The sequence below is a fragment of the Echiichthys vipera genome, assembly GCF_963691815.1.
Source record: "Echiichthys vipera genome assembly, chromosome: 9".
Classification (NCBI taxonomy): domain Eukaryota; kingdom Metazoa; phylum Chordata; class Actinopteri; order Perciformes; family Trachinidae; genus Echiichthys; species Echiichthys vipera.
Window position 1 is genome coordinate 22,802,147 of NC_139834.1, and position 19,407 is coordinate 22,821,553.

Below are 19,407 nucleotides of genomic sequence, written 5' to 3' on the forward strand. Positions count from 1 at the left end.
GCAGAATTTTTTGATTCTTCCCCTTTTTTTTATTGTACTATTATTATTTTTATGTCTGAAACCAGGGGTGCCCAATCCAGCTCCAGGAGGGCCACTGTCCTGCATGTTTTATCTTTCTCTCTGCTCCGACACACCTGATTCTAATGATGTGCTCGTTATCAAGCAGCTGAAGCCTGTCACAGGTTTGAAAACTGTTAGAATCAGGTGTGTTAGATCAGGGAGACACCTAAAACATGCAGGACAATGGCCCTCCAGGGCCGGAAATGGGATACCCTTTCTTAAATATGTCAAGAATCGTCACATCTTCTCCCTCTGCCTCACTCAGGTAAAGCTGGATGAACGTGTGATGTCTACTGAACAGGGCCTCCTGTTTCGTCGCCTCTTCCGTCAGGACGAGGGCGTCTACATCTGCCGCTCCCGAGAGCATGGCTTCTCACAGACCCTGGCCCGCCTCACCCTCGAAGTTCTCCAGGGAGAGACTGTGGACGAGCTCATGGCACGTGACACTGCCGGCCTCTCCGACTCGTTCAAAGACCGGTCCACAGGAAGCTACAGGGCGTGGATGCCTTGTAGTGCATACGGCAGGGGCGGTTCATCAAGCCCAATTGGCCAATCACGTACATGGTTTAAGGATATCATGCAGCTGATTGGGCCGTCGAACCTGCCACACGTGGAAGAGTACTGCGAGAGGATGTGGTGCAACGACAAGCTGAGGAGGAAACACAAGGGCATGCTGGAGAAATACCGCCAAGCGCAGGAGAGTGCCAGGAAGGCACGCAGTAAAAGCTCCGGTGAACGTAACCGGACGCCGAGGGATCTCAGCGCATGGGAGGAATGACAGAGAAAAGGCGAGCTGGGTTTGGGGAAGGAGAAAATGATCTAATAAAAAAGGTACAAAGATCACAGTGCAGGACAAGATGAAATGGACCAGCATCAACTCCTAATATTTGAAACTTTGGCACATGGATGAGATAGATCAGAACAGTGCATGTGTTTTGGCCATTAAACCTAACAGAATGGTTTTTATTAAGTCAATATATGTGAAGGTCAGGTGCGTGGGGTGGGTTTGGATATGACAACACAAAAGTGTTTAGTTGTCTGGAAGATGGCACAAAAAGAGACTGCTACTGAACTGAACAGGTTTTTGCTATAAAGAGGCAATGAGAGACATTTTTTCAAATACACTTGCATCCTTTTACAGTTACAATGACAGACTTTCATTTCATCCAGTCATATAAAACTTTTACAAACCTCAGATTTACAAAACACATGCATGTCTGTGGACTGTCTCTTTGTTGATGTTTGTGCGGACTCTTGGCAAATTGGGGCTTCAAAAGAAAGGATTGTTTTACCAAATCACTGACACACATGGATACATACACTTCTTTTTGTTTGTTTTTGTCACATTTCACACAACGCAAACACTGGATTCATCTCCTTCTCACTTGGTATTTAATGGTCCATGTGTCTTGCCTTGCTCTGCACTTGGCCCTTTGAAAATGAAATATTCATGTGTGACTTCAGCTCAAGACATAACTGAGTTTGCAGTGTATTTATAAGAGCTATATGCAACTAATGCACCCAGGCTTAAACACTTACAGTACTGTATCAGATCTCGCCACTGTACATGCACACACACATTTACATAAACTGAACTCACCCATCACACTGAATGCATAAGCTCAACTAGCTCCAACTGGAAGCTGCCATGAGACGAATGTTGATGGTTCAACAGATTAAGGCACATCGCTTTATTTTCACTGCTGTGGGTTGAACTTTCCATTAAACACCAGCTACAGATCCAGACTGGCCCCTCACCGACCCTTAAAGGGATATTTCACAGTGGCTTACTTTCATGCTTTTAGGCACATACCATAACACCTCCTGGAATGTACCTAATGGCCAGTCAATCGTCGATATTTTGCTTCCACTGGGTTTCTTATGCAACTCGACTCAATGAAAACTGTCTGTCACTTAAACACCAATATAGCGTGTAGGAATGCAAGTAGCAGATTATTGAACATTCAAAAGCAGATAACAGATTCTTTTTTTAAATACTCTGCTCATTATTGTTTTATTTCTTGAGTAACGGTTTAGTCAAAAATGGCCCAAGGTGACATCTTCAAAGTTTTTTTTTTTCTCCGACAGTAAAAAATCATCCATTAAAGGAGAAATTACATAGCTTGACCTCTCTTTCGTGACCTCCCCTCACATTTTCACATTATCGACTAAACTAATTTTCCCACAGTTCCTCTGTGAGCTGTAGCTCTCCAGTGACAATAGAAGGGGTCAACTGTTATGGCCGACTCCTCTTGTGCTCTCTGCTTTGTAAACATTGGTTTTATGATGGTTCGGGGTTTGCACACGATAATCCACATTGTAATTGTCTTCAGTTTTGTTGCTAAAATATAACTTTAACAGTAACTGAATCCAAAATAGCTTTTCCTTCCACAGGTGACAAATGGAGAAGAGAACGGAGGGTTGAATTCATTAATGAGAGAACAAAATGGATAAAAAGAGGGGGCTGGCCTAAAATATGGTAAAATGTAAGCACTGTGACCTAAAGTCAAATTTGCCTTCAGATGTTTAAAAATAAAGTGGAGGCAAACAGTGGCTGAGGAGAAAGAAATGCCATTCTTCAGTTTCACTGAAGGCTGGGTAGGAGGATATTAAAATTATCATAAACTGAACAAGAAATCAAATCTAAATAAAGAGTATGAACTATGTAACAATTAGAATACATTAATGGAGGCTATGGAGTTGCAGCACTATGTGCCTGATGAGTCCGTAATTAAGAGTCCCCTGATGAAATACTTGTCTGTGTACATAAGAAAATCCAAGTTGACAGTATCTACTTTTGTTGATGGTGAAGTGGGGAAATCATTATAAACAGTACAAAAGTTAGCCATGCTTATTGGATTCATTTAAAGACAGCTCCACACTTTTAAAGAAACACAATCAGCTGTTGTTGCCAAAGAACTAAGGAGCTCCAATATGGCCGCCAGAAAGGGAAATGGATGCAAAGTGTGTACATATGGAAGATGGTATAGATATTCTGGGAGCCTTCTCGTTGTTTAAAATAAGCCAGGAAACATCATCAACACCAATGAACTTGCCGACCTTTTCGTAACCTTCATGGCGTGTGAATGGCTTCTGGGAAGGAAAATAAATATAGAGGAGGAGTGACATTGGGAATGAGGGAGGATTCAAAAATGAAGGTACTATAAGCAGCTTGTAAAGGCTGTATTTGAAATGCATAAAAAGCATATACCATTAAAACACATTTTCCCACATTTCATAAGTATGATGTGAGTATTTAAAAAAGGTGGCAGATCTGTTTTAAAACAGTTTGTACAGCACACTTAAGGACACATTTTAGTCCAGCAAAGTTTATTTGCTTGGTCTGATTATTGACAAATGGTTATTAGTGAGTCCACTGATATTATTTTCTTTAGAAATATTGCTTCTGATACATCTAAACCGAAAGAAAATGAAACATTGAAGGGAGAATGGTGTGCATGAAACAAAGAGGCCGTTGGCAGGGTAAAAAAAAAAGGAAAATTGTGGATTTTTCCTGAAAATAAACCCTTATTAAAAGCTCATTGTTTTATTTTTTCGTTGTCATATTTTTGTAGAAACAGCTGCACAGCTACTTTATCTGGTCTGCTCTGGTCTATGATGTCGATGATAACGTTTTTTCTTGTTGTGGTGATATTCTGCTTCTGTAAGACATCTAAACGCTGCATTACTGTGTAAAAATATAGAACTGTGTTTACGGTATACCTAACTGTGATTGTAAACGTACAATGTGTAAAATTGTCTAGAAATACAAGTTTCCATTTAGTGGCAGCTGTTATAATGGAACGCCGGAATAAATGCTGACGCTTCTTTGCTGGACAATGTTTTGAGACTTAAAATGGCACAAAAGACATCTTTACAAATATGGTATATTTAGTTGCTGGCAAAAATGTGGCATTACTGATTAAATGTCATATGTGCATGTTCAAAACACACATTTTAAAGCCTTTAGAGGTTAGTTGTACAGTTGTACACAGTTTGTTGTGGTTTTGCGTCTCACATTTATATTTTTTACGTTACTCTTAATCTAAACACTATAGCTAGTTCAGTGCAGTGCAGTTTATAGTTTTAAAATGTAATCTCAAACATGTTAGATTGACAGCACTTAATGTCCAACTTTTGTGTTTTACAGTATTTTAGTAAACATGGCTGATGGATTTATCATTTGACAAACACTTGTCAATGTGATCAATATATTATGGTTACTTTTAGAAAACTACGGCATGGTTTAACTCATTAAAACAGGGGATTTCACTGATTAGTTGCTCCTTGTGATTTAAGGGTTCACTAATAAATAAATGCCTTTACATGCCCTGACCACCATATCTACCAAGCAGACACAAGGTTCAGGCTACGTTTACACGTGGCCAATTTATTTCATAGATGGAAATCTCGCCATCTCCGTTTTCAAAAATAACATCTACACCTGTCCTTTTTCAGAAAAAAATTATTTTACACTAACCTGTGTATATATGCTGTCAAGAGCATGCCAAACCTGCAGGTGGCAGTGTAAAGAGAAGCTCAAGCCCATATTAGCCAATTAATCCACGATCACCACGGCCAGAAGAAAATGTAAACATAGGTCGCACCTATGTAGGTGCAAGTTCTGGCGCATACTGAGACATCGGCTACATGCAAATGTGAAACCGGAGTTTTTCAAAATCTTCACTCTGGCCGGAGTTTTGAGGAAGAATCGTTTTCAGAGGGGGAATCTCCGTTTGCGTGTAAACGAAGGGCACAAGCAGGGAAATGTCTCTGTTTTTAAAGATAACTGTGTACGTGTAAACAGGGCCTCAGTCAGGTGTAGACTGTGAAAGTACCTAGTGCAGTAAAAACCTTCAAACGTATATTTTATCTACCTGCTACAGAATACAGATTCTATGAACTTAGAAGGTCAGCAGTCCAACGAGCGCACTATGGCCATCATAACTTTGAAAGTTACAACAAGCATGGTTTCCCTGCAGAAAACACTAATCACTGAACATATAAGCAGTCTCAATTTTCAATTTTTACAGTCTCAGCTCAGTTTAGGCTAAAAAAAATGTAAGGATCCATTGATTAATAATTAGCATTAACTTGATGAACTGTCCCTTTATTGTATTGTAAATGTGCTGGTTGTGGGGTATCTGACAGAGCATAATTTAAATGCATATTTATGTTTTATTTAAGTGTCTTTCTACCATGCATGCTATGTACTTGTATGCTATTTAACAGCATTAAAAATTGGTTTTCTAACATAAGTGAGGTGATCCCTGACTTGGTGTTTTGTAACTTTTTGTAACATTAAACGTTTTTTGGCAGAACAAGAATGGTGCCAATAACACAAACAGAGACAAACAGCAATGCCCTGGCATTAGCCTCGTTTATAAACTATTGCATTTACTGCTCTGAAACTAAGACATGCTCTATTTAGTTCTGAATCAACAACAGCCTTGTTGCACACCTGCAAAAAGGCTGTTTAGCATTTGACTTTTTAACCCATGTCTGTTTTCATTTATTATTTCTATTTGTGTATGTTTTTGTCCTAATTTATGTACGGGTGAGTGCCAAAAAGTTCTTGGTTGTTTTCACACTTGGCCCCTTTCAGCCCTCCAAACAAACTCGGATCAATTGGTCACCAGTTTTTCGTACTGTGTGAACACCCCAGAAGAACTCAGACCCCTCTAAAGCGAACTCAAACTCAAAAATTAAATAAAATAATTAGTGTCGTGGAAATTTTCTGCTCTTGATGAAGAATGAAATAATGAATTCGTGCCGGCCGACAAAGTTTTATTTTCTTTGCAAAGAAAAGGTCAATCGACATGCGCGCGGTTCGAATGAGGAAAAGACAAGTGAGCAAAAGAAACCTTGAACATTTATACCTGACGAAAGCCCACCCCGTGAATGTGTATTACATCCTTTGTCTTACTGTGGGGTTGACCAGCCCAGACATCCTGCCGTATAATTAACAGGTCTGATCAACACAGTTTCAGAATACACAAGGGTTGAATACATCATGAGACAGTGAGCAGTTGACTGTCTCTGAAACGTGAAATGCAATTACAAGGTCTAGACTTTAAAATACACAAATGAGTGGAAAAGAAAAAGGGATCTGATATCTTGGGGGGAAATCTTTCTGTTCTGCTGTCTGAAAGGCTTCTCAAGGAAGAAGGAATATTCAAATTTACCATTACATTTCCCCCTTTTGATTACTCATTAATCACAACTGAAGAGAATAAAGCATGAACAAGAAATAAAAATAATATTTGCAAAATCAGAATAGATTAAATGAAATAATGATAAAGAAGTAAAACAAAAAATAAAAAATAAAAATAAAATAAAAATGGAATAAAATAAACATAAAATGCAACTTTAAAATTCTACTACAACTTAATCATCCGAACATTAATTCACGCAGATTTTAAAATGTATCATCATGGCAGTGGTTTAGAAAAGTAAGTTTGAGAATTTAAAATATAAAATATAGGAGTAAAAGGTAAGGGAAAAACAAAAAAAAAAAAAAAAAAAAAAAAAATATTACAAATATTTTAGTTAGACAAGTTGGCTGACCTAGATAAGGGCCGGATGGTGATACTGAAAAAACACAAGTCTGTGCATAGATACTTGTCATGATTGGCATAATATGCATGAACTTGTCCTGATCGCCAAATTCAGGATAAACAGTGCATGAATGTTGCATTTTGTCCTTTGTTCAGAGTGACAGTCTTGGTGGGTTTGTAGGTGTAAGCTTCTGTCAGCATTGCTGACCATGAAAGGAACAGGATCAGGTGGTGCATGATGCAGTTGAAAGAAAATGGTTCTGTGCCTCTAATGGGTGTTTGTTGAATTCACGGAGTTATCCCTCAAGTTGTCCTCTCGTTGTTCGTTCTTGCGTTGTCCGGGTTGACAACTGAGTCCCTCTGTTGGTTCGGGAACCTTCCTGCAGTGGCTGGTGTGTATCCACGTTGTTCTTTCAGCAATCTTCACAGCGGTGTGTGTTGTCAGGAGTACTTGGAATGGACCTCGCCAGCGTTTGGAATTCCAATTTTTCCTTCTCAGGTCCTTTATCACCACCCAGTCACCCGGCTGGAAGTCATGGAGCGATGTGGAAGCTGGCAGTGGAAGGGCCGACTTCACCTGTGTTATGTGTTGCACAAATCATACATGATTGACAAGACTTCTGCGCATAAGCTGAAAAACCTTTGGTGAACCAATAGCGGGTTATGGCATCCAACATTCCCCCTTTTGACACATGGTCCAATCCATGTGTCAACTTTGCAAAGTGAGGAAAGAAATGTTTAGGTAGACATGGTTTGTTATCAGGCCCTTGCCACACTGCGTCTTTCTGTGTGGCACCGCTTCGTTTCCACAGCGTCTTTTCCTCTGGTGTGGCAAAGGTCTGTAATGCTTCGAGGGAGCTGGGTATGGAGGCTGGAGTTGAAACAAACAAAGAATTAAGGATAATGGGTTGGAGTGCTGTTCTTTTTGCAGCAGTATCAGCTCTTGCGTTTCCTAGGGAGATGGGGTCAGAGTTGTTAGTATGAGCAAGACATTTACAAACAGCAATTGAGGTTGGGAGCAAAATGGCATCTAGAAGAGCTGCAACTTTGTCATGATTGAGAATGGGTTTTCCGTCAGATTTTAAGAATTGTCTGTGTTTCCACAGAGTGCCGAAATCGTGTACAACACCAAATGCATATCTGGAGTCAGTGTAAATAGTTACGGCTTTGTTTCTTGCCAGTTTGCATGCCTCTGTCAATGCTATCAGTTCTGCTGCTTGTGCAGAGTATTGGGAAGGGAGTGAGTCTGAGACAAGAGTTTCATGGTTAGTGACAACAGCAAATCCCACTCTGTTGTGACCGGTTTGGGGGTCACGTGAGGCAGATCCATCTACAAAAAGAACCAAATCAGGGTTAGTTAATGGGGTTTCTTGTAGATCTGGTCTTGGAGGGCAGACCTGTTGGAGGACAGCAACACAATTATGTTCCTGTCTGTCGTCAGGCGTAGGGAGGAGAGTGGCAGGGTTTAAAACATTGCATCTTTTGACTGTGATGTTAGACATTTCTAAAAGCACAGTGTTATATCTGAGCCATCTTGCTGTGGAGAGGTGAGAAGTTTTTTGTTCAAGTAAAATCATGGACACAGCATGTGGGACCAGGAGGGTTACATCAGAGTAACCCACAATGTCTCTGGAGGCCATAACTGCTTTTTCTGCTGCAGCAACAGCTTTGAGACATCTTGGGAGGCCTGCAGCCACAGGATCCAGTTTGGAAGAAAAATAGGCTACGGGACGTAGTTTATTTCCGTGATCTTGTAACAAAACAGAAGTCATGTATCCATTTTTCTCATCTACTGTTTGAGTAAATGACCTGGTGGGGTCAGGTAGTCCCAAAGTTGGAGTGGTCTGTAAGGCAAGTTTTAGTTTGGTGAAAGATTGTTCTGCTTCAGGAGTCCATGTGATCTTACCTTGTGATTGCAAACTATTGCCATGAATGAGGGAGGCGAGTGGAGCCTCAAGAATGGCATAGTTTAAAATGAACTGTCGACAATAAGAGCACGTTCCAAGAAATGACATCATTTGTTTTTTTGTGAGAGGTCTTGGAAGATTCTGAATTGATTCTACTCTTTTTGGTGACAGAGTTTTTTCCCTCAGAAGTGATGACATGACCTAAGAAAAGAACTTGTTCCTGGACAAATTGTAATTTCGACAAGCTGGCTTTGTGACCACTTTTAGCCAAATGTTTTAAGAGTTTGACTGTGTTGGCTTCGCATTGTTCCTTGGTTTGACTGCAGATCAAAAGGTCGTCAACATACTGTAGTAAAGCACTACCTGGAGAGAGAAGAAGAGATTCAAGACTTTGTTTGAGAGCTTCATTGTAGATGGTGGGACTCTCACAATATCCTTGACACAAGCGAGTGAAAGTGTAGCCTCTTCCATTGAAGTTGAAAGCAAACCAAAATTGACTTTCTGGATGGACTGGAACACTGAAGAAAGCATTAGAAAGATCCACCACTGAAAAGAATTTCGCAGTTGGGGGAACTTGAGACAAGATGGTGTAAGGATTTGGAACATTTGGAGCTCTGGGTCGGACTGCTGCATTAACTGCTTGCAGATCTTGAACAAAACGCCATTCTGTTGGTTGATTTTTATCTCTGATTTTATTCACAGGGAACAAAGGGGTGCGCACTGGAGAGTCATCACAGGGGATAATTACTCCTGCTGCTTTAAGAGACTCAAAAACTGGCGTTATGCCATCGATGGCTTCTTGTTTGAGTGGATATTGAGGCTTGCAAGGTCTAAAGTCAGATTTTGGAGTTATGACAACAGGTTCACAGTTTCGATGAGGCCAACATCATACTTATTAATAGCCCACAGTGTCTTAGGGACTTCCTGTAGGGCAGTGATAGTTGCAGCTTATTTTTCAGACAAAAAAAGAAAAAGATTTAGAAGTGCTTTCGGGTACCAGCTGGATTGTTTTCGTAGTGTGCACAACAGATGGTAAACCTTTACAATAACAGCAGTGTTGGTGAAAAAATAAAATAAAATAAAAATTAAAAAACAAAAAATAAATAAAAATAAAATAAAAATAAAAAATTTGATCGATCACATGTCTTTTGCCAATCGGCTGCGCGCTGACATGATTTTATGAATGGGCCCAAATCTTCCCAGTTATCTGATGTGTGTTTTGCAAGTGTTATGTGTGGGACAGAATCAGTTATGGTGTACATGTTTGATTGAGCTGATGTGAGAGAGATTGATATAGCACATCTGTGTTGTGTCCAATATATGTGTGATAGTTTAAGCTTGTCAAATCTCTCTCTCATCCAGCTTTCCTCAAATGGCTCATCAGGTTCTGGTGACACATGAGATGTACAATGTAGATCCTCCTGTGTCATGAAATCAGTTGCAGCTGTTAACACTGTCTTTTTAGCTTCTGTGACTAGTTCAGAAGAGACTGTTAGTTCCTGTAATTTCCATTGATATGCATAGAGCGAATTTAAATTTGGGTGAACGAAGGAGTGTGAAAGACTTGGTTCCAAATCAGATAGTCTGTGAACTTTCACACCCTCTGGGGTTGAGATTAGGCAAAGGCCTAATCTGCACATTAAATCTCTGCCCATGAGATTAATGGGACAGACTTCAGAGAGTAAAAATGCATGTTTGAAACCTGTATATGTTCCATCCTCACATTTGAGTGGGACAGTAATGTTCTCTCTGATTGTTTGACCTGATGAACCAACAGAGTATACATGTTTTCCACTCAGTCTTGGTTTTGTAGTGAGTTCTAGTGCTCTTGTCACAGAATGTGTGGTTCCTGAATCAACTAAGAATACAACATCTTGCTCAGCAATAGTCAATGTATGTTTGGGAAACCTTTTGAAATGATCAGATGTGTATTGAACATACAGTATGTTAAAGCAATTGTGTCTGAGCTCTCAATAGATTGTGTGTCAACATGTGTGTGTGAGTGTAGTGCAGTACCTCCTTCTGGTTTTACATGTTGGTTGGGCTTGTCAGCAGGAGTCCATCCCTCTCTGACAGCCCCCGACCACCCTCAGTCTGATGTCTGTGGAAACTGACGATTTTGGTGTGAGACATTCACGTCTCCAATGTCCAGATTGGCCACAGCGGTAACAGATGTCATCAGGACGTCTTCTTGCAGATCTGTTAGCATTGTTTTTCCAGTTGTTGTCTTGGCTGTGTATTCTTTGTCTGTGTTCACGGTGTGGCTGTCTGTAGTCTCGGGCTGTGTAATACATGGTCATTGCTGCCATGTGAAGTTCTTATTGAGATGTTTCTTCTTTTGTTTGTCCGAAGAATCTTTTGTTTGAACAGACGCATCTGGATGGGCTGCTCCCAAACTTGTTTGTTGTGTCATGCTGAAGGGATCTGTTCTTCTTCTCTCGTCAGCTGTTGTAGCATTGTATGGTGGTGGAGCTGAAGGGTGGTTCGGTGGCTGCAGTAGAGTTATGGGTCCGGCTTCAAAGCCGCCAACTGTGGAAACAAAAAGGAAGAAACCTGCGGGTCTGATGTTCTTTTTGTGTTTAAATCTTGTTTTTCATTTGTTTCACTTATTTCGTTTGAAAAAGGAAGTTGTTTCTACATCATTCTCCTATTTCTTGCTTTTGCTTCCGCTTTCCAAATCTGTAAACATTCCCTTAGATTTTCCATAGTTTCCAATTTTTTTTTATTTTTTTTTACAGATAATTTCTTTTACCTTCTCATGTTTAGTTCTTTTTTCTTTAGCTTTTTTTCCTCTAATAGTAATATAGTTTTTAAACTGAGAGATCCCCCTATTGGGAATCCAAACTCAGCTGTCCAGACATTTAAGTATTTTAGAGTTTTATCCCCATATTTCTTTCTCATTACATCCACAATTGCCCCTCCGGAGGTCCTGCCTCAACAGAGCCTTTACTCCCCATTCCAGCTGCGGAGGTCGTGCACGACAACTTACAATACAGACGTCTCTGCAAGGACCACTTCGTTTTCTTATACCAATATAATAAAATATCTATATAACCCGCACAAGTGATGCAAGCGTAACCCAAAGTATTTAAACTTTGATCCCTGAGTCAGAGACTCAGTAGCAATTGTGGATAAAACGAAAACTAGAAATATTATGTAAAATTAAATCCCAAATTTTAAAAGACAAGAAGTTAGAATTTCAATATTTCAATGCTCACCAGATAAATTTCGCTGACTTATTGTTCGCAGGATTCCAGCAGGAACAATCTGGGACGTCTGCGGTCAGTCCTCCCTCAGAAGAGATTTTGAGGTTAGAGGCTGAAAAGCTTTTTCTTTTCCAGGATGGCCTATCCCTGTCCGCGTTCCGTCCCAGACGATCACCTGAGGAATCCCACTTCTGACACCAAATTGTCGTGGAAATTTTCTGCTCTTGATGAAGAATGAAATAATGAATTCGTGCCGGCCGACAAAGTTTTATTTTCTTTGCAAAGAAAAGGTCAATCGACATGCGCGCGGTTCGAATGAGGAAAAGACAAGTGAGCAAAAGAAACCTTGAACATTTATACCTGACGAAAGCCCACCCCGTGAATGTGTATTACATCCTTTGTCTTACTGTGGGGTTGACCAGCCCAGACATCCTGCCGTATAATTAACAGGTCTGATCAACACAGTTTCAGAATACACAAGGGTTGAATACATCATGAGACAGTGAGCAGTTGACTGTCTCTGAAACGTGAAATGCAATTACAAGGTCTAGACTTTAAAATACACAAATGAGTGGAAAAGAAAAAGGGATCTGATATCTTGGGGGGAAATCTTTCTGTTCTGCTGTCTGAAAGGCTTCTCAAGGAAGAAGGAATATTCAAATTTACCATTACATTAGTTACTATAGAAATTTTTGTCTTTAAGCTTTTTGGGTGTTATCTTTACTAATAAAGTATGTAAAATTGCAAATCCCCATTCCAAGAGAAAACTACCCTCAATCCAAAGCAGTAAAGCTCTATAGGAATTATATTGTGAACAGAAAGAGGATTCAGGCCCCATCAGAGCTGTAGTGGACCAGACAAGGGATTCCTGTTTCATATGAAGTAACAATGTTCGTTTAAAAAGGACTGTATATAAAAACACCCTTCTGGGCTATTTTAATTTTAGGATTTGGGTTAGGATTATCCTCAGGATAACCCTTCATGTTAGGTTTAGGGCAGTGGTGTCCAACCCTGCTCCTGGAGAGCTACTGCCCTGCATGTTTTAGGTTTCTTCCTGCTCTAACACAACTGACTCTAACAATTTTCTAACCTGTGAGAAGCTTCAGCTGCTTAATAACGAGCACACCATTAGAATCAGGTGTGTTGGAGCAGAGAGAAACCTAAAACAGGGTAGTAGCTCTCCAGGAGCATGGTTAGACACCCCTGGTTTAGGATAACTTTACCATGAGGTAGACCCCTGCATGTGAGGATTTACCATTACTGCCCGCTTCCACTGTGTGTGTGTGTGTGTGTGTGTGTGTGTGTGTGTGTGTGTGTGTGTGTGTGTGTGTGTGTGTGTGTGTGTGTGTGTGTGTGTGTGTGTGTGTGTGTGTGTGTGTGTGTGTGGGGTCGCGCCAGCACCGCAGATGGACTTTTAGTTTTGTATCTTCACCTGTACGCAGGGAAACGCATTATTTTACTGTGTGTAGGATTAATAAAGATGCTTAGCTATCAGCAGTAGAAAGTGTATGTTCTAGTGCATAATTCTGTTCTTACTAGTGCAATAATTACAGCTATTCTAGTACAATAACGGCAAAGTTACATTGTAGTTTTTTGTTTATTTTAGCCTACTTTACTTAGAACATGTGTTAGCTGAGTTTTTACTCAGGTTTTATTTTGTTTTATTTTGTTTCCCTGTGTCTTTAATAGAGATATTTTTTAGCTCTGTGTCATGGTGTGTGGCTTCCTGTGGCAGAGGGCCACTGCCACACTCTTTTAACTGATTTTTGGACTACTCACTCCGATCAACAGTACGTTAAGATTTGTGTTGGGTCCTCGGGGGCCTGTGAGATCCCCAGTCCCAAATGCAGTCCTCTACAGTAGGTTAAGAAAAAAGAATGTCGGTAATATGGGTCCCCATACCGTAGAACATCAACAAATGGGTATCAGTGCAAAAGTTGTGGTGTTTCTACTTTCAGTGTGTGTGCACTCTCTCAGTGTCATTAGCCAACAGGATGTGTGTGCATGAGTGTGTGATTACAGATTTGCAGACCCAGTGTTGGCCCATTACGTTACCCAGTTACTGGGTCTGGTCATGCATGTGATTGGAGGGTAATTGGGCAGTAAACATCTGTGGAAATGTGCAGTAACAATGGCTGCTTGTGGCTTCAGCAAACAGACCATCTCATAAAAACCAAACCTGCACCCGAACCCACTAAACGACTTCACACCCTGACAATTACCGTGGCCACATAAACACACTCAAATACAGGATGAATGTATGTACGCACATGCTCGGCACACACAGATGTAAAGATGTGCATGCATAAAGACCAGCAAACACAAACATCTACACACACACACACCGCCCTGTAAACATATTCAGAATACCAACACACTCACACACTGGAAGTCATATTTCCAACTTATTTTAACTTTAAAGTTATTACATTCTAAAATAAGAGTGTACTATTACTTATCCCACTGCATTTTCATTGCATTTTAAACTGTTGAAACGAGTGACATTAAAAATGAGTGAAATTGTCTCATGCTGTGATAAATTTCACAGAATAAAAATGTATTGAAGCTACTAATAAATCAACAGTATCACACAAACAAACTAAAATAAGCAGTGGGAATGAACCATGCTGAGAGCTTTTTGAGGTCCTTCGCCGCTTTTTGAGGTCCTTCGCCGTGTTTTCCCAAAATTAAACACTATGGACACATTTCATATACACATACAGCAACAAATAAAACATAGTGATTAGTTTAGGGGGGAAGCAGTAGCTCAGTCCATAGGTGACTTGGCTGGGAACAGGAGGGCTGCTGGTGCGAGTCCCTGTGTGGACCATGAATTGAGCGTGGACTGGGGGCTGGAGATGTGCCAGCTCAACTCCTGGGAACTGCCGAGGTGCTGTTGAGCATGGCACCGAACCCCCAACTGCTCGGGGTGCCGGTCACTGGCAGCCCCCTCGCTCTAACATCTCTCCTTAATTGCATGTATATAGGTCCTGTTTGTGCATGTGTGTGTAACATGAATAATAATAAAATATCGAATTTCCCCGTTGCGCGACGAATAAAGGAATTCTAGTTCTAGTTTTTATTTATTTATTTTTAACCTTTAGGATTAGGATTGTGTACACTGAGTGTCATTGATCCTGGTCGTATACCTTACAGCCAGTGGAGACATGTGTTTGGCTGAGGTCTGGCTGATTGGACCGCTCCATGGGCTCACTTTCAGGTTGACTCTTTCTTTACTTTCTCCTTTTGTCGCTATTCAAAGATCCCTTTAACAGTGTGCACACATGTCAACCTGATCAGATAGTAATATTTCATTATTTTTAACTTGTCTGCTCATTTCATTACCATGTCACTACACCTCATCAGAACAGTAAACATATTGAGCTCAGACTTTTTTCATCATTACAGAAAAACACATCACATGCATTAGTACCATTAGTCTACTGTATAGACATATATCTTCAGTGTTTATGAGTAATTAAATACACTTAAACAACCATGGCTAACATAGCATCCAGCTGGCAGACACAGAATACAGACCAACCCCTTAATCCTCAACTCTAAAATATTTATATGCGCACAAATGCATATGTATAACCACAGACACTTAAAGAAAATCCTGCACACAATTACTCCTAAACGAGTTATAGACAAACACACCCTACAGTCAAGTTGCTTTAGTTATGGATGCTTTTCCCTGTTCACTCGACTTTAGAAAATAGATGTGGATGATAAAGCACATAAGGCCCAGAACCACAGGGCAGGGTAAATTCGTCAAAGGTGGTTTACTTCATTGAATGTAAACCACCTTTGATGGATTACATTGACGCTGCTTCAGAGGCTGATTGGAGCCTAGTCTGAGTTAAGAGAAGGTTTTCCTGCCCTTAATCCTTACAGTTCCCTGTACTTGTACTTTTAAAAAAATATATATATATTTTCATTTATTAAATATCCATCACCACTACAATTGTCTAATAGAAAAACACTAAATCCCTGCAGTGAGGACTGTTCTAAAGCTTCTGTCATGTCTGAAATTTCTGTAAAAGCTCCTGATGATTTATCACTGTTCTTATCAGAGATATGATATAGTGGTGCTTGTGTAATACTAAATATATGAAAAATTGCTAAATATACTGTACCTGGCAAAGAAATATTCAACACACAGTTGAGTATCAGAAAAATTTCAGTCCCACAGTCTTCCTTGGCTTATCACAGCTGAACAGCAGACCCATTATTACTACATACAAGAATGTGATACGTGATATGTAACAAAACCACAGCTTTGTTATAGTTGTAAATATTCTATATGTTTGATGTGGGTTTGGGACTGGAAAGATTGGATCATCTGTTTCTAAAAGGTTGTGGTCTTCCTCATGATATATCATGACACTGTGATGGATGTGTTGTAGGCCAAGTGACTTATTGCTGCACTTTGATGCAGTACTTCTTATGGGATTTCACCTCATGGGGAGCATTTAGTGTTCAGGAGGTTAAAGAGGTTCATAAAACTGTGTTACAAGGGGTATTGCACTCTGGAATCACAGCTCCCTTTGATTTTTATGAGCAAAGTTTGGACCAACTATAAGTCTTCTTGAGGCTAATAATACTACTTTTCTTTATTCTTGATCAGCTCCCCGTTAGCTTCTGCACAACAGTTGTTAATCTTCCTGTGGTCCACATAATACTATTACTAGTTAGTCAATACATTGTCAATAAAAAGGAGCCATCATTCTAGTGTGCGGTTACTCCTCATATTGTAATTTTACATATATTTTTGTATTCAGCACCAACCCCACTTTTCGTTTCATTGTAGACGTGTTTATTCTCATTTATGTACAGATTTAAGACAAACATGTTTAACATAATGAAGTCTGGGTTTTTATTTCCCAGGCTAAATCCACAATGCTAGTAAACTTTGCTGACTTTATCTACAGTACTTAGTTTGTATTTATAACTTGTATGGAAGGAAGCCAAATTATTGTTAGTTCTTTCTGTTAAACAGTGGGGTTTGTTTATAATTACATATATACATTACGGAGTTGTTTAGGACTCAAACTCTATTGTGACTATACATCCAGGTCCAATTTGAAACTTTCTGTGGTAATGCACAGAGCTCTTGTGCCTGTCTAAACTGTTAGAAACCATAAGGAAATACACTCGAACTGTTAACACTATACAGTCGTGTGTTGACATAGCCAAAGACCTATCAGAATAAGTCTCAGTTATAGCTTTAATGGTATAAAATCGTTCTATTTTGATACATTAAATAAACATAATGGCCTGAAATGAATAGACTTAAATTACTTTAATGATGCCATATTTATTATTTAGCAGTATGTGGGACATTTGCCATAAAAAAAGGAGCCTGATAAGAGAAGAGTCAAAATGTTTCTAGAATAATAACAACAGTGGTTTAATATACAGTATATAATGATGTTTAATACCCAGTGAAAAGACTATTTCTGAAAACTGGATGTTTCCAGGATAATAAACCTCTTTTGAAAGTTGTAAAAATGACAAAACGCGCTATTCCAAACTCAGCTGTGTTTTTTTTTCCTCCTTTGCAGAGACCAAAAATATGTGGAGGCCACAATTCTGTGCCCCAATGTCAGTTTAAACAAATTCAAATACATATTACATTCAAAGTTGTGGGACAAAGCAGCTTTATAACCTCTGATTTAGGTTTATTACACCACCTCACAGCAGTGTTTTGTTATTTTCCCAGTCAGCCTCTGTTGGTCTACTTTATTTCTGGTTAACTCCAAACACATCTCCTCCTGTTTAGCTTTTTTTTCACTGTTTGTGATCGTACACACTCAAGCAAGCTGTTGAACTCATTGATCCTCAATGGAGGCATGAGGTTTTTCTTTTATGTCGGTGTGCTGGAAATAAAAGGTATCCTTGGCTGACTGCAGACCCTGCCTTGCCCTCTAGTGTAGAGCATGTGTTTATTTTTTTACTTGGATTCTATTTTAGCCAGCCTCATGAGACCATCCTGATCTTGCAAGCTCCATTGTATTTTACTCGCAGCTCAGTCTGGTAATGTACGGTAGTGGTAGTTCCTCTTTGGGGGGTCTGTTCTCCCTGTGTCAATGGTATTCGTAGCTAACTCTACCAGTGTTCTTTATCTGCAGTTTTTGCTAAACAGCCTGCCTTCCTGTCTTCCTGCCTGCCCGCATGTTTGTTTCCTTTCACCACTGCTTCCCGGTTAGAGAATAGTTTGTTCACCAAGAGGACGCAATTACCACGTGGAGGGGCACCTCACCTGGATGTGTGGACCTCATCTGCACTGGGAACCCTCTGGAGAGCTCACCACCACTCACCACTGAACATACCAGCCCCTTCTCCCTTCCCTTGGGCACTGTGCACTGACATTGTGAATATCACACATCACTTGAGAGTGACTCTGTGTTGTGTCTTGACTTTGGGTCCAAGGTTTTCTGTGTTTCGTTTATAACACAAAATGACATCTGATTGCATATAGTTACTTCTGTTGTGACTGCCCTAAGGTAACAGTTAAATTTAGGTATCAAAACGACAGTTAGGATAAAAGGTTGTGGTTTGGCTTAGTACTTATGGGACACAAACTCTGGTCCCCCTGGTGAAAGCCCTGTGTTTTGGTACCCATCCACCACCCTGACCTACCTCTTCTAAGCACTAAAAAACACCACTATGAGAGTACAATAGTTTATAGCATATATTTGTTTATGAAATCATGCAATGCCAACAATTAATTTCACAATAGTTAATTCATTTAAAAAAAATGCTATTTAATTGTGTAAAACAAATAAAGTCCAGCACAAAGAGGAAGGAGCAAGAAGAGAGGATAGAAATATTGATATGGTGGATGATGGTAAAGCGAGAGGAGGGCATTGGTACATGAGGTAGACTAATAAATAAAGTAGGAGAAGAAAGAAAGAAGAGAAGCAGGAGAAAGGAGGTGTATGGGTGATAAAAATATTGAATAGAGATGTGGAGGGAATGTGATGATGAATGGAGAGAAAGAGGTAGTTGGAGATGGCAGGGAAGGCCTCACGGGGCAGAAGAGGAAAGTATAGTCATTAATCAATAATGTTCTGTCCCACTCATCCTCTGGGAGAACCAAATAAACAATTTCTTGGTGTGTCACAACCTGCTAAAACTCTAAGTCGGAGCTGTTAAGGCATGTATTCCTGCCTCAAAAATACAACTCATTAATCATTAGATAGATAGTGTCATTACACCACAATCTCACAGGACCCACAGGCCATGCACACTCAAACATTATATGACCCACTTTCAGCGGGACTGTATATTATTTCTCTTAAGTATTCAGACCAGCATCATTTATCACTGGCTGGCCCCCTGATGTTCCACAACAACCGCAGAAACCTCACTCTCCTTCATGTTGAAAGTTTGGATGTGCTTCGTCTTCCAGGCACAGAGACCACAGAAGAATTCCTCACTCCAGTTTGAGAAGAGGCTTGATTGAGATTGTGTGACATTTTTTTCCCACCATGATTCATCCAGATTTATTAATATATTCATACTCTTGAGAGGAAACAAACTATCTGTTGTTTGGTTTCAGAGAGTCCCATAAAATATGCAAAATAGATAAAATAATTTTAAAAAAGGATTGCAAAAGGTGCCTATTTGTCCATCAGGTATGGTAATAAATATTACAGTATGTGGTTATGT

General features: G+C 39.9%; 1 protein-coding gene across 1 annotated transcript in view; it reads left to right on the top strand.

The window, feature by feature from the left end:
• The window catches only part of sema3bl (sema domain, immunoglobulin domain (Ig), short basic domain, secreted, (semaphorin) 3bl), a 70,794-nt gene extending 67,265 nt beyond the window's left edge, over positions 1-3,529 (top strand). The window contains exon 16 of the mRNA XM_083919619.1: positions 326-3,529. Within this exon, the coding sequence (XP_083775745.1) occupies positions 326-838 (513 nt within the window). The 3' untranslated portion in view covers positions 839-3,529. The remainder of the gene's footprint in view (positions 1-325) is intronic.
• Positions 3,530-19,407: the final 15,878 nt, after the last annotated feature.